The sequence below is a fragment of the Capra hircus genome, chromosome 23 (assembly GCF_001704415.2).
Source record: "Capra hircus breed San Clemente chromosome 23, ASM170441v1, whole genome shotgun sequence".
NCBI lineage: Eukaryota > Metazoa > Chordata > Mammalia > Artiodactyla > Bovidae > Capra > Capra hircus.
The window spans coordinates 42,629,374-42,644,845 of NC_030830.1; the positions used below are offsets into that span (position 1 = coordinate 42,629,374).

The window sequence follows — 15,472 nt, forward strand, 5'->3', positions numbered from 1 at the left end:
AAGCCCTAGCTAAAAGGAGCGGAGAAGGCAATGGCAACCCACTCCAGCACTCTTGCCTGGAAAATCCCATGGACGGGGGAGGCTGGTGGGCTGCTGTCTATGGGGTCGCACAGAGTCGGACATGACTGAAGCGACTTAGCAGCAGCAGCTTAAAGGAGAATTATACCATATTAATGACGCCAAACCTCTAGATTAGCATTCCCAACTTGATTTACTAAGCTACTGACATTCTAATATAAAAATTAGAGATTTATTTATTTATGGTTTTGGAAGAGAGAGGATTACATTGAAAAAATGATTCTAAACTTTAAATGGGAATGTAAAAACCCTACAGGCCCAAGATAGCCACAGTAAAGGAGAACAAAGCTGGAGGATGTACACTGCCAGGTTTCAAGAATTCATATACATCTACAACAATTAAGACATTTTATTACCGCCAAATTGAATACAGAAGCACATTTAAAAAGTCATTCACAATGATCATGATTTATACCTGGCATGCAAGGATATTTTAACATACACAAACCAATCAATATGAAATATCCATTGACAGAATTACATATATATTATCAGTGAGGTACATTTTTTCTACAGTTAATTTGTTTAGTTTATATCATGAACAAATACAGAATTTGTCAAATTTCTTTCTGAATCTATTAAGATTACTATATATAATGATATTAATTTTATATACTGTTGTTCAGGTGCTAAGTCATGTCTGACTCTCTGCTACCCCATGAACTCCAGCCTGCCAGGCTTCCCTGTCCCTCACTATCTCCCTGAATGTGTTCAAACTCATGTCCATTGCGTCAGTGATGCCAGCCAACCATTTAATCCTCTGTTGCTCCCATCTCTGTTCAAACTCACGTCCATCCAGTTGGTGATGCCATCTCATCCTATGTTGTCCCCTTCTCTTCCTTCCTTCAATCTTTCCCAGAATCAGGGTCTTTTCAAATGAGTCAGTTTTTCCTTCACATCAGGTGGCCAAAGTATTGGAGTTTCAGCTTCAGCATTAGTCCTTCCAATAGTCATGACTGATTTCCTTTAGAATTGACTGGTTTGATTTTTGAGTCCAAGGGACTCCCAAGAGTCTTCTCCAATGCCACAGTTCAAAAGCATCAATTCTTCAGCGCTCAGCTGACTTTATGGTCCAAATCTCATACCCATACGTGACTACTGGAAAAACCAGAGCTTTGACTAGACCGACCTTTGTTAGCAAAGTGATGTCTCTGCTTTTTAATATCTGTCTAGGTTGGTCAGGCCTGGCGTGCTGCGATTCATGGGGTCGCAAAGAGTCGGACACGACTGAGCGCCTGAACTGAACTGAACTGAACTGAAGTTGGTCAGAGCTTTTCTTCCAAGGAGCAAGCATCTTTTAATTTTATGGTTGCAGTCACCATCTGCAGTGATTTTGGAGCCCAAGAAAATAAAATCTGTCACTCTGTCCATTGTTTCCCCATCTATTTGCCATGAAGTGATGGAACCTAATGTCGTGATCTTCATTTTTTGAATGTTCAGTTTTAAGCTAGCTTTTTCACTCTCCTCTATTAGTTTCATGAAGAGGTTCTTCAGTTCCTCTTCACTTTCTGCCATAAGGATGGTGGCATCTGCATATATGAGGTTATTGATATTTATCCTGGCAATAATGAGTCCACCTTGTGCTTCATCCAGTCCAGCATTTCACATGATGTACTCTGAATATAAGTTAAATAAGCAGAGTGACAATATACGAGCCTTGACGTACTCCTTTCCCAATTTGGAACCAAATCATTGTTCCATGCCTGGTTCTAACGGTTACTTCTTGACCTGTGTACAGATTTCTCAGGAGGCAGGTAAGGTGGTCTGGTATTCCCATCTCTTTAAGAATTTTCCAGTTTGTTGTGATCTACACAGTCAAAGGCTTTGGTGTAGTCAATAGAGCAGGAGCAGATATTTTTCTGGAATGCTCTCACTTTTTCAATGATCCAAAAGATGTTGGCAATTTGATTTCTGGTTCCCCTGCATTTTCGAAATCCAGCTTGAACATCTGGAAGTTCTCAGTTCACATACTGTTGAAGCCTGGCTTGGAGAATTTTGAGCATTCCTTTGCTAGCATGTGAGATGAGTGCGATTGTGCATTTGTTTGAACATTCTTTGGCATTTCCTTTCTTTGGGATTGGAATGAAAAGTGACATTTTTCAGTCCTGTGGGCACAGCTGAGTTTTCCAAATCTGCTGGCATATTGAATGCAGCACTTTCACAATGCCATCTTTTAGGACTTGAAAATAGCTCAACTGGAATTCCATCACCTCCGCCAGCTTTGTTTGTAGTGATAATTCCTAAGGCCCACTTGACTTTACATGCCAGAATGTCTGGCTCTAGGTGAGTGATCACAGCATTGTGGTTATCTGAATTATGAAGATCTTTTTGGTACAATTCTTCTGTGTATTCTTGCCACCTCTTCTTAATGTCTTGTGCTTCTGTTAGGTCCATACCATTTCTGTCTTTTATTGTGCCTGTCTTTGCATGAAATGTTCCCTTGGTATGTCTCATTTTCTTGAAGAGATCTCTAGTCTTTCCCATTTTATGATTTTCCTCTATTTCTTTGCATTGATCACTGAAGGCTTTCTTATCTCTCCTTGTTGTTCTTTGGAACTCTGCATTCAGATGGGCATATCTTTCCTTTTCTCCTTTGCCTTTAGCCTCTCTTCTTTTCTCAGCTATTTGTAAGGCTTCCTCTGACAACCATTTAGCCTTTTTACATTCCTTTTTCTTGGGGATGTTCTTGATCACTACCTCTTGCACAATGTCACAAACCTCCATCCATAGTTTTTCAGGCTCTTTGTCTATCAGGGCTGTTAGTTAGGGTATGACAAACATGGTCCTCTGGAGAAGGAAATGGCAAACCACTTCAGTATTCTTGCCTTGATAACCCCATGAACAGTCAGTTCAGTTGTTCAGTCGTGTCCAACTCTTTGTGACCCCATGAACAGCAACACACCAGGCCTCCCTGTCCAGCACCAAATCCCAGAGTCCACCCAAACCCATGTCCATCAAGTCAGTGATGCCATCCAACCATCTCATCCTCTATCGTCCCCTTCTCCTCCTGCCCTCAATCTTTCCCAGCATCAGGGTCTTTTCTAATGAGTCAGCTCTTCACATCAGGTGGCCAAAGTATTGGAGTTTCAGCTTCAACATCAGTCCTTCCAGTGAATATCCAGGACTGATCTCCTTTAGGATTGACTGGTTGGATCTCCTTGCAGTCCAAGGGACTCTCAAGAGTCTTCTCCAACACCGCAGATCAAAAGCATCAATTCTTTGGCACTCAGCTTTCTTCCCAGTCCAACTCTCACATCCATACATGACTACTGGAAAAACCATAGCCTTGACTAGACCGACCTTTGTTGACAAAGTAACGTCTCTGCTTTTTAATATGCTGTCTAGGTTGGTCATAACTTTCCTTTCAAGGAGTAAGCGTCTTTTAATTTCATGGCTGCAGTCACCATCTGCAGTGATTTTGGACCCCAGAAAAATAAAGTCTGACACTGTTTCCACTGTTTCCCCATCTATTTACCATGAAGTGATGGAACTAGATGCCATGATCTTTGTTTTCTGAATGTTGAGCTTGAAGCCAACTTTTTCACTCTCCTCTTTCACTTTCATCAAGAGGCTTTTGAGTTCCTCTTCACTTTCTGCCATAAGGATGGTGGCATCTGCATATATGAGGTTATTGATATTTATCCTGGCAATAATGAGTCCAACCTGTGCTTCATCCAGTCCAGCATTTCACATGATGTACTCTGCATATAAGTTAAATAAGCAGGGTGACAATATACGAGCCTTGACGTACTCCTTTCCCAATTTGGAACCAAATCATTGTTCCATGCCTGGTTCTAACTGTTACTTCTTGACCTGTGTACAGATTTCTCAGGAGGCAGTTTCAGGGTGGTGTCATCTGCATATCTTAGGCTGTTGATATTTCAGCCTGGGGTTTCTCATGAACAGTATGAAAAGGCAAAAAGATATGACACTGAGAGACAAACCCCTATGTCGGTAGGTGTCCAATATGCTGCTGGGAGCCTTTTCTCATGGATCAGATGGCAAAGAATCTGCCTGCAATGCTGGAGACCCAGGTTCAGTCTCTGGGTTGGGAAGATCCCCTGGAGAAGGGAATGGCAATCCACTGCAGTGCCCTTGCCTGGAGAATTCCAAAGACAGAAGAGCCTGCTGGGCTACAGTCCATGGGGTTGCAAAGCGTTGGGCATGATTGAATCACTAAGACACTCACACATGCTACAGGGGAAGACCAGAGAAATAGCCCAATAAAGAATGAAGAGGTTGAACCAAAGCAGAAACGGTGTCTAATTATGGTTATACTTGGTGGTGAAAGTAAATATTGATGCTGTAAAGAAAAATATTGCATAGAAACATGGAAAGTTAGGTCCATGAATCAAGATAAATTGGATGTGGTCAAACAGGAAATTGCAAGAGTAAACACTGATATTTTATGAATCAGTAAACTAAAATGGACAGGAATGGGTGAATTTAATTCAGATGACTATTATTTCTACTATTGTGGGCAAGAATCCCTTAGAAGGAATGGAGTAGCCCTCATAGTCAACAAAAGGGTTCTTGGTTACAATCTCAAAAATGAAAGATTGATCCTGGTTCATTTCCAAGGCAAACCATTCAATATCATAGTAATCCAAGTCTATGCCCCAACCAATAATGCTGAAGAAGCTGAAGTTGAAGGATTCTATGAAGACCTACAAGACCTTATAGAACTAACACTGAAAAATGATGTCCTTTTCATCATAGAAGACTGGAATGCAAAAGTAGGAAGTCAAGAGATACCTAGAGTAACAGGCAAGTTTGTCCTTGCAGTATGGAATGAAGCAGGGCAAATGCTAAAATAATTTTGCCAAGAGAAAGCACTAGTCATAGCAAACATTCTTTTCCAACAACACAAGGGACAACTCTACACATGGACATCACCAGATGGTAGATAGCAAAATCAGATTGATATATTCTTTGCAGCCAAAGATGGAGAAGCTCATACAGTCAGCAGAAACAAAACCTAGAGCTGACTGTGTCTCAGATCATCTGCTCCTACTGAAAAATTCAGGCTCAAAATGATGAAAGTAGGGAACACCCCTAGGCCATTCAGGGTATGACCTAAACCAAATCCCTTAAGATTATACAGTGGAGATGATGAATAGATTCAAGGGACTAGATCTGGTACAGTGCCTGAAGAACTATGGATGAAGGTTTATAACATTGTACAGGAGGGATGAACAAAACCATCCCCAAGAAAAAGAAATGCAAGGAGGCAAAGTGGTTGTCTCAGGAGGCTTTACAAATAGCTGAGAAAAGAAGAGATGTGAAAGACAAAGGAGAAACAGAAAGATATATCCAACTGAATGCAGAGTCCCAGAGGAAACCAAGGAGAAATAAGAAAGCTTTCTTAAGTGAAAAATGCAAATAAATAGAGGAATACAATAGAATGGGAAAGACTAGAGGTCTCTTTAAGAAAACTGGAGATTCCAAGGGGAATTTCATGCAAAAAAAGGCACAATAAAGGACAGAAATGGAAAGGACCTAACAGAAGCAGAAGAGATTAAGAAAAGGTGGCAAGGATATACAGAAAAATTGTACAAAAGAAGGTCTTAATGACCCAGATAACCACCATGGTGTGGTCACTCACCCAGATCCAGACATCCTGGAGTGTGAAGTCAAGAGGGCCTTAGGAAACATTATTATGAACAAAGCTAGTGGAGGTGGTGGAATTCCAGCTGAGCTATTTCAAATCCTAAAAGATGATGCTGTGAAAGTGCTGCACTAATTATGCCAGCAAATCTGGAAAACTCAGCAGTTGCCATAGAACTGGAAAAGGTCAGTATTCATTCCAATTCCAAAGAAAGGCAAAGCCAAATAATGGTCAAATTACCTTACAGTTGCACTCACTTCACATGCAAGCATGATCATGCTCAAAATCCTTCAAGCTAGGCTTCAACACTATGAGAACCGAGAAATTCTAGATGTTCAAGCTGGATTTAGAGAAAAAAAAAGAAAAGTCAGAGAAACTAGAGATCAAATTGCCAGCATACATTGGATAATAGAAAAAGCAAGGATTTTCCAAAAAACATCTACTTCTGATTATTGACTATGCTGAAGCCTTTGGCTGTGTGGGTCCCAACAAACTGGGATATTCTTAATGAGTTGGGAATACCAGACCACATTACCTGTCTCCTGAGAATCCTGTATGCAGGACAAGAAGCAATAATTGGAACTGGACATGGAACAATGAATTGCTTCCAAATTGGGAAAGGATTGCATTAAGGCTGTATATTGTCAGTATATACTATATATACACATATATTGATTATATATATATATATATATACCCTGTATATAATATATAGCATAACTAATATATATACTGATAACATTATACTTAATAACATATATGTGACATATGTATTTACTGATAATATTATATGTATATACATACACACATATATATTCACACACACACACACACACACACACACACATATATACTCTTAATGGTTTCAGGTTGAAATCTTTTCCTCTAAGTTGAGAAACAAGACAATGGTGCTCATTCTCACCACACCTATTCAACATAGGTCTAGATGTCTGTTGTTTAAGTCTGTGTCTCCTTTTCTGCCCTTCATGTAGAATGATTGTTACCATCTTTCTAAATTCCATATGTATCCATAATATACAGTATTTATCTTTCTCTTTCTGACTTACTTCATTCTATATAATAGGCTTCAGGTTCATCCACCTCATTAGAACTGACTCAGATGTGTTCCTTTTTATACCTGAGTAATATTTCATTGTATGAATGAGGGCTTCCCTGACAGCTCAGTTGGTAAAGAATCTGCCTGCAATGTAGGAGACCCTGGTTTGATTCCTGGGTTGGGAAGATCTGCTGGAGAAGGAAAGGCCACCCACTCTAGTATTCTTGGGCTTCCCTTGTGGCTTAGTATATGTACCACAGCTTCCTTATCCATTCATCTGACGTTGGACATCTAGGTTGCTTCCATGTTCTAGCTATTGTAAATTGTGCTGCAATGAACATTGGGGCACAAGTGTCTCTTCCAGTTCTGGTTTCCTCATTGTATATGCCTAGTAGTGGGATTATTGGGTCATATGGCTTCTCTATTTCCAGATTTTAAGGAATCTCCACACTGTTCTGCATAGTGACTATACCAGTTTGCATTCCCAACAGTGTGAGAGGGTTTTTTTTTTTCTCCACATCCTTTCCAGCATTTATTCTGTAGACTTTTTGATGATGGCTGTCTGACTAGTGTGAGGTGATACCTCACTGTGGTTTTGATTTGCATTTCTCTACTAATGAGTGGTGCTGAGCATGTTTTCAAGTATTTATTAGCATCTGTATGTCTTCTTTGGAGAAATATCTGTTTAGGTGTTTTGCCCGCTTTTCAATTAGGTTGTTCATCAGTTGTTTCGTTTGCTATTATTTTCTCCCTTTCTGAAGGCTGTCTTTTCATTTTGCGTATAGTTTCCTTCATTGTCCTAAAGCTTTTAAGTTGAATTATGTCCCATTTGTTTATTTTTGTTTTTATTTCCATTTCTGGAAGTGGTTCATAGAGGATTTTGTTGGGATTTATGTCAGAGAGTGTTCTGCTTATGTTTTCCTCTAAAAGTTATGCATTTCCTAGTCTTACATTTAGTGTAATCTTTAATCCATTTTGTGTTTCTTTTGTGTGTGTGTGTGTGTGTTTCTTTTTGTGTATGGAATTAGAAACTGTTCTAGTTTCATTCTTCGACACATAGTTGACTAGTTTTCCCAGCATCACTTGTTGAAGAGACTGTATTTTCTCCATTCTATATTTTTGCCTCCTTTGTCAAAGATAAGCTATCCATAGGTGTGTGAATTTATTTCTGGACTTTCCATTTTGTTCCATTGATTTATATTGCTGTTTTTGTGCCAGTACCAATCTGTTTTGATCACTGTAATTTTGTGGTATAGTCTGAGCAAATAACATTGAAACGTACATTAGCACATGTAAAATAGATGACCAGTGCAAGTTTGATGCGTGAAGCGGGGCACCCAGAGCTGGTGCTCTGGAACAACCCAGAGGGATGGGGTGGGGAGGGAGGGGGGATTCAGGATGGGGGGACACATGTGCACCTGTGGCTGATCCATGCTGATGTGCAGCAAAACCATCACAATACTGCAAATAATTATCCTCTAATTAAAATAAGTAAATTCATTTAAAAGAAACAAACAGTACTGGAAGTCCTTTCCAGAGCCATCTGGCAAAAAAAGAAATAAAAGTCATCAGAGTTGGAAAGAAAGAAGTAAAATCGTCTTTATTTGTAGATGCATGATTTTATATACAGGCATGCTGTGTTTCATTGCACTTCGCTTTTTGGCTCTTTTCAACTTTTTTCTTCTTTTAACAAATTGAAGATTTATGGCAGTAGCCTGTATTGAGCAGCCTGTAGGCACCGTTTTTCCAGAAGCATTTACTCACTTTGTGTCTCTATGTTACATTTTGGTAATGCTTGCAATATTTTAAACCCTCTGCCAGCAAAAATGTTTCAACTTCCAAAATAATCACATGATGATCCGCATTTTTTAGCAATAAAGTATTCTTGAAGTATGCACATTATTTCTTGACATAATGCTACTGTACACTTAATAGACTACAGTATAGTGTAAATATGACTTTATAGGCACTGGGAAACCAAAAATTTCATGTGACTCACTTTATTGCAATATTCATTTTATAGCTGTGCTGGGACTGAATCTGCAAAATCTCCAAGGTATACATGTTTGGAAAATCCTAAAGACTTCATCCCAAAGCTGTCAGATCAAATCAATTAATTCAGTAAAATTATACGATAGCAAAACTAACATACAAAAATCAATAACCTTTTTATATACTAGCAACAGATGATCAGAAAAAATAAAGAAAATAAGCAATCCCATGTACAATAGCATCAAAAAAAAAAAAGGTGAAAAACCTTTACTCTGAAAACTATAAGACATCGATGAAAGATGTTTATTTTACTTTTTAGTCACAAATAAGTGAAAGGGTATCCTGTACTCTTGAATGAGAAGAATTAATATTATTAAACATTTATACTGCCAAAAAACTATAGATTCAGTGTAATCCCTATCAAGATTCCAATGGCATTTTTATAGATATAGAAAAACCGTTCTAAAATTTATATGGAAACAAAAAAGAGTAGACAAAACAATCCTTCAAAAGAACAAAGCAAGGAATACCATCTTACCCTATTTCAAGCTATACTGTAAATTTATAGTAATTAAAACAATATGATTCTGGCATAAAAACAGACAGATAAATGGAACAGAATTGAGAGCTCAGAAATAAAGGTGAAAAGGAAGTTTCTTTTTTTTTAATTTTTATTTTTACTTTATTTTACTTTACAATACTGTATTGGTTTTGCCATACATTGACATGAATCCACCACGGGTGTACATTCGCTCCCAAACATGGATCCCCCTCCCACCTCTTTCCCCATAACATCTCTCTGGGTCATCCCCGTGCACCAGCCCCAAGCATGCTGTGTCCTGCATCGTTTAATCAGAAAGTCAGTAACCTGGGGAGAAGGTGGACTTGTGCCCCCTGAAAAACAAGTCTGAAGATTTTACTCCATCACAGAAGTTTTAAAGGGAAAAGGGGAATGATCTCAGTTAATCACTGGGGTGGGGGTCAGGGTCATCACTGTCCCCCACTGCCTTCAGCGTTGTCAACTTCCTGTGGTCTTTCTTTAGTTGCTATCTTGTTCACACAGTTCATTTTTGAAATTACTGAAGGGGAAGCTGGGGAAGAGGTCTAGTCACCTGCTGGCTACTTAATCTTCGTTTCTATTTCTTTGATTTATGGGAAGAACCAACGTGTTAGACACGGTAGTGTGTGATCAGAAGATTTGAAAAGTGTGCTTAGGTTGAGATGAGCAGAGCATGAGAAGGCCCTGATTTAAGTTTAGCTAAAATATAGCTTCGCTAACATGGCAAAAGAAGGGGTTTCCTGCTGAGGACAGTTTTCGGCAAAGGGCTGCTTACATCCCTGCATTTCCCCCCAGCCTTTTAAAACTTACCCATCTCAGTTCATAGAGAGTAATGTAATCATAATGTAAATCTGTCCACCTGTTTTCCTACTGGAAGCAACAATGACTTGTATCGTTTTCACCATTGTTTTCTCTGCATGGATTTCCTTTCCTTCCCTTCCAGCCTCCTAAGCTACCAACTTGCTTTTGTTTTATGATCAATGACAACTTTGTTGCTTTATTTCAATGCGTCATGCTTTTATATTTATGTTTTTACTGTTTCCCTTTACCCGAATCTCTCTTTCTCCTTTTTCTCCTGGTCAATTGACTCCCAGGCTTTAATAAGCATTTTGGGTGGTACTTCCTCTGTGACAACCTCCCTGAACCATTCAGATGAATGAGATGCTTCTCTATGCACATACTCCTACCTTAGTACTTGCCTTATGTTGATCATCTCTCGTTAGACTGTAAGCTCCCTGAAGACAGGATATTTTTTTATCGTGGACCAGTCACATAGCAGACCCTCTGTAACTGCAGTTTTGTGTCATCTAATCTGGCACTTCAAACCCTCATGCATATGTTACCACTGTACTCTGAAAAAGTGAAGTGAAGTCATTCAGTCATGTCCGACTCTTTGCGATCCCATAGACGGTAGCCTACCAGGCTCCTCCATCCATGGGATTTTCCAGGCAAGAGTACTGGAGTGGGTTGCCATTTCCTTCTCCAGAGGATCTTCCCAACCCAGGGGTCGAACCTGGGTCTCCCACATTGTAGGTAGACGTTTTACCGTCTGAGCCACCAGGGAAGGCAACTCTACTTATTGAACATGAGGATACATGCCTATGAATGTAATTAATGAGTAACATAATTGTTTTGTTCTTATTTAGAAAATACGCAGGTTCTCAATAATCGCAGTCTATAATAAGTCAAAGGCATATAAAATGACACAGGAATCCCTTGTAATATTACAGACTGGATTAAAAATATCCAAACATGGTACTCAGTATTCCTCTCTCTCTCTCTCTCTTGTTTTTTTTTTTTTTTTTTCTACAGATTGCTGCCAATTCCTGGGGAAAGTCCTGGGGAGAGAATGGCTATTTTAGGATTCTTCGAGGAGTAAATGAGTCTGACATTGAAAAGTTGATTATCGCAGCTTGGGGCCAGCTGACAAGTGCAGATGAACCATAGCGTATCATTAAATTTCCATCAGGCCAAGCGTTCAAGTCACCCTTTAAATTGAAATTGAGCCATGTGAGCTTCTCTGTGACAGTGCAATCTTTGCCTTGTCCCCTTGTCATCACAACCTGCTTGTTTTCTTTCTCACCCCAGGCCCTCAGCTCCCATTTCCTTTGTGTCACCGAGTATGTAAAACCACTAACAGAGGACTGAAGAGGGACTAAATGCCTTTTAAATTCCCTAGTAGTCTTCATTTCCCTCGCATGACAATGTTCTTTTTGACTTTGATCACTTGCAAACAGTGTGATGACATTTGTTTTAAAAGTTCATAGCATTTGTTTGTGGAAATGATCCGGTCTCTCTCTTTGAACAATGAGGATGTCAGACAACAAAAAGCACTGAAAACACCGGTTTGCCATCATTTGCAATTTTTTTCTACCCAACAATGTTTTCTTAATTCTGACATTGCTTATGATTTGCTAAAAAGCAGTGGAAATATATTGTTTCTCTCAGTAATCTCACATTTTGGTTCTTTTCATTCATCTAAACTGAACTTGCAATCTAACTCAAAAGGAGAGTCATAGGAAAGAACTCCTCTTTACTCTACAATGTAATTGCTTATGATGTGGGGAAGATAGTAAGTAACAAAAAAACTTAGATGCTGACAATGGAAGTACTGTCTTAATGTGTATGTAGGACACACACTCCTATTTTGGGAAACCAGCGCACTTGGTGTAAAGTCTATTAAAATGAGCTGCAAAACTGTATTGGGCAAGATCACACATTTACCCCCCAAAACAGCTCAGTTGTCACAAATCTGCATCTAATTTCAGTTCTCAATAGTCAGAGAAACAAAAATAGCCTCATCATCCTTGTTGGGAAAGGATGCAATCTTCTAATAATTCACTGACATCTTAAATGACAAATGATCTGTCAGTGAGCCTGGCGGATTATAATGACAATGGTGGGATATCCATGACCTTCACTTCTGGGCCCTCTATTGTCTGGAGTTCCAGTGTAGAGCTCTTTTATGTGGTCGCACCCAACAATACCCTGGTTAAATGAGCCAGATGTGCGGAAAATGTGAGAAAACAGAGTACGAAAATGGGAAGTGCTGCTGCAGTGGTTGCTGTCTCCATTAATCTCTGCTGTGTTATCAGAAGAAGCATCTATTCACTTAGTTCTCCCCTAGAAACCATACAGGAGTCTCATTCACCTTGTTGTGGTTGGTTGATACATATATGTGTACATACATATCTGTAGGTACATACATATCTATATGTGTGTATGTACATTTATATATATAATGTAATATATAATATTACTCAGCCAATAAAAAGAAATAATGCCATTTGCAGTAACAGATGTATTTAGAGATTATCATCTTAAGTGAAATAAATCAAATGGAGAAAGACAAATGCCATATGATATCATTTCTGTGTCAAATCTAAATAAATTATTGAAATGAACTCATTTACAAAACAGAAACAGACATAGAGATATAGAAGACAAATTTATGGTTACCAAAGCACAAAGTTGAGGAAGGGATAAATTAGGAGGTTGGGATTAACAGATACATACTGCAGTATGTTAAAACAGATAAATAACAAGGACCTAATGTAGAGCACACAGAAGTATATTCAATATCTTGTAATAAACTATAATAATCAAAATTTTCTCATTCTTTTAACTTTAAAGAGCATATTTGGTTCTATTTATTATCTGAAGTCCCCAAGGTGGCCTTCAGAAAATAGTGATTGGCATCTTCCTTTGCCCTCTAAGCAGTAAGTAGCTGTTTGTGGAATAGATTTGATTGCTGACTAGAAGTGTCCTCCTATGCTATGATTTTTCTTGGCCTGTTTATGTGCCCTACTCACCTTGGCCTGGACTGAGCAATGAGAAGGACCACACATTTGGTCCATGTGACTTCAGCATTCCAGCCTCTGTTAACACATATGAGGTCTCATTATTTTGTGTTTAGAGCATAGGAGGGAAGAATCGTCCTATGATCACTTAACACCCAGGACACTAAGTCTCAGATTGGGTGACACTGAGAGCACTCAGACCTGGTTTTCTTCCTGTTCAGTCCAAGGTATGTGCCACTTATGTGCTGTTCATGGGTTTCAGTTGAAATCCAGAACTTCGTCTAGTTTTTCCTGGAAAAAACAGGAAATAGTCCCAAGATAGCACATTGAATTACAGCCTGGCTGCTCCCCCCTGTTGAATCATGATTCTATCTTCAACTGTCATTAGGAAACATACATAAGAAAGAAACAGAGAAGATCTGGAAGATAAGACTCATGTCCTTTCAGGGTTCACCATGTCTGAGTCCCACCTCTTTGTCTTCTCAACAAGAAAAAGGCTTCTCCAGGTTTTTAAAATTCATATTCATGAATTCTCTTTAAACCCCCAAATGGAATTGTTAGTTGATATTCTACCAGAAAAAAGGAAATGTCTCTAAGTGTTTGCAATAAGAAGAATAAAGTGAAAAGACTTGGTTATGTAGGTGATGGAGGAGCAGAGAGGGGAGTAAAATATGCTGAGTCAGTCCAGGGACGAGCCACAGGAGGAGGCTATCAGAATCCTTAGACCGAGGGCTCAAAGTGAAACAGGGGGGTGACTGGGATCTGGGGACAGGTGTTTTCCTGCTGGTAGATGGGAGCAGGACTGACCTGTTTGGTGAAAGCTGGAGTTATGGAAAGACAAAGTGTTGCCAAATGTGCCACCTGAAGCAGAGAGGGAGACAAATACTAAAGCTTCTACCTTGCTCAGACCTTCCAAACTCTCATCAGTGCCTCTCATTGGCTGATCCTGCTGAAAGACAATTGATACAGGAGGTGATGAAATCAAGCCATCATGGTTAAATTCCGCCCTTTACCAGATACAAAGAATAGGATGAGGATAGGGGATAAATGATAGAAGAAACAGAAAATATATTTTTGTTTCATTCCATATAGATATTGGAAATTAAGAGTTCATGAAGGAACAATTTCTCACTGATTAATTACATTGGATCCCACCAAAAATGATATCCCACGTCCAAAGGCAAAGGAAAAGCCCCAGCAACACAGTAGGAGGGTTGAAATTGCATTTAGAATCAAATCCCATACCCGCCAGAGATACTCAGAGGGCTCAAACCTTGTATGCACCAGGACCCAGAGACCCCACAGAGACTGGGCCAGACCCACCTTTGAGTGTCTGAGTGTCTCCTGCAGAGGCATGGGGCAGCAGTGGCCGGCCGCAGGGACAGGGGCTCTGGCTGCAGCAGATCTGGGACACGTGGCGTGCGGCATAAGCCCTCTTAGAGGAGGTCGCCATTGGCCCCACCATGGAGCTGCTGGGCAGACGATTCACAAACTGCAGAACGATTATGCCAAAGAAATTCTCACACTGCTAAGGAAGTGCTAGGACCCACAGTGGATTTCCCAACCTGGGGACCTGGCAAGGGGACTGAGAACCCCCAGGGAATTTGACTTTGGAGGCCAGTGGAATTTAATGACAGAACTTCCACAGGACTGGGGAAACAGATTCTTGGAGGGCACAGACAAAGCCTTGTGTGCACCAGGACCCAGGAGAAAGGAGCAGTGACCCCATGAAACACTGAGCCAGACTTGCCTGTGAGTGTCCACGAGTCTCCTGCGGAGGGGTGGGAAGACAGTAGCCTGCTGCGCACTGAGTACGACAGTGGGAGCTTAAGCCCTTTTGAAGGAGGCCGCCATTACTGCCATTACTGCTACCATAGCTTTTACCCCTACCATAGTTTGGCCTCAGGCCAAGCGACAGGAAGGGAACACAGCTCCACCCAACAGAAAATTAGATTAAAGATTTACTGAGCATGGCCCTGCCTATCAGAAGAAGACCCAGGTTCCCCCACAGTCAGACTGTTGCATCAGGAAGCTTCCACAGGCCTCTAATCCATCAGAGGGCAGACAGAATGAAAAGGACAAGCACAGAAAATGAACCAAGCTGATCACATGGATCACAGCCTTGTCTAACCCAGTGAAGCTATGAACCATGCCATGTAGGGCCACTCAAGACAGACTGGTCATGGTGGAGAGTTTTGACAAAACGTGGTCCACTGGAGAAGGGAATGGCAAACCACTTCAGTATTCTTCCCTAAGAACCCCATGAACAGTATGAAAAGGCAAAAAGATATGACACTGAAAGACGAATGCCCCAGCTCAGTAGGTGCCCAATATGCTACTGGAGAAGAGTAGAGAAATAGCTCCAGAAAGAAGAGATG

At 40.2% G+C, this 15,472-nt stretch overlaps 1 protein-coding gene across 3 annotated transcripts in view; it reads left to right on the plus strand.

Annotated features, from left to right (window-relative positions):
• The window catches only part of TINAG (tubulointerstitial nephritis antigen), a 112,680-nt gene extending 100,930 nt beyond the window's left edge, over positions 1-11,750 (plus strand). For all 3 annotated transcript variants that reach the window (XM_005696193.3, XM_018039279.1, XM_018039280.1), the window contains exon 11: positions 11,107-11,750. In XM_005696193.3, coding sequence (XP_005696250.1) covers positions 11,107-11,241 — 135 coding nt within the window. In that variant the 3' untranslated portion in view covers positions 11,242-11,750. The remainder of the gene's footprint in view (positions 1-11,106) is intronic.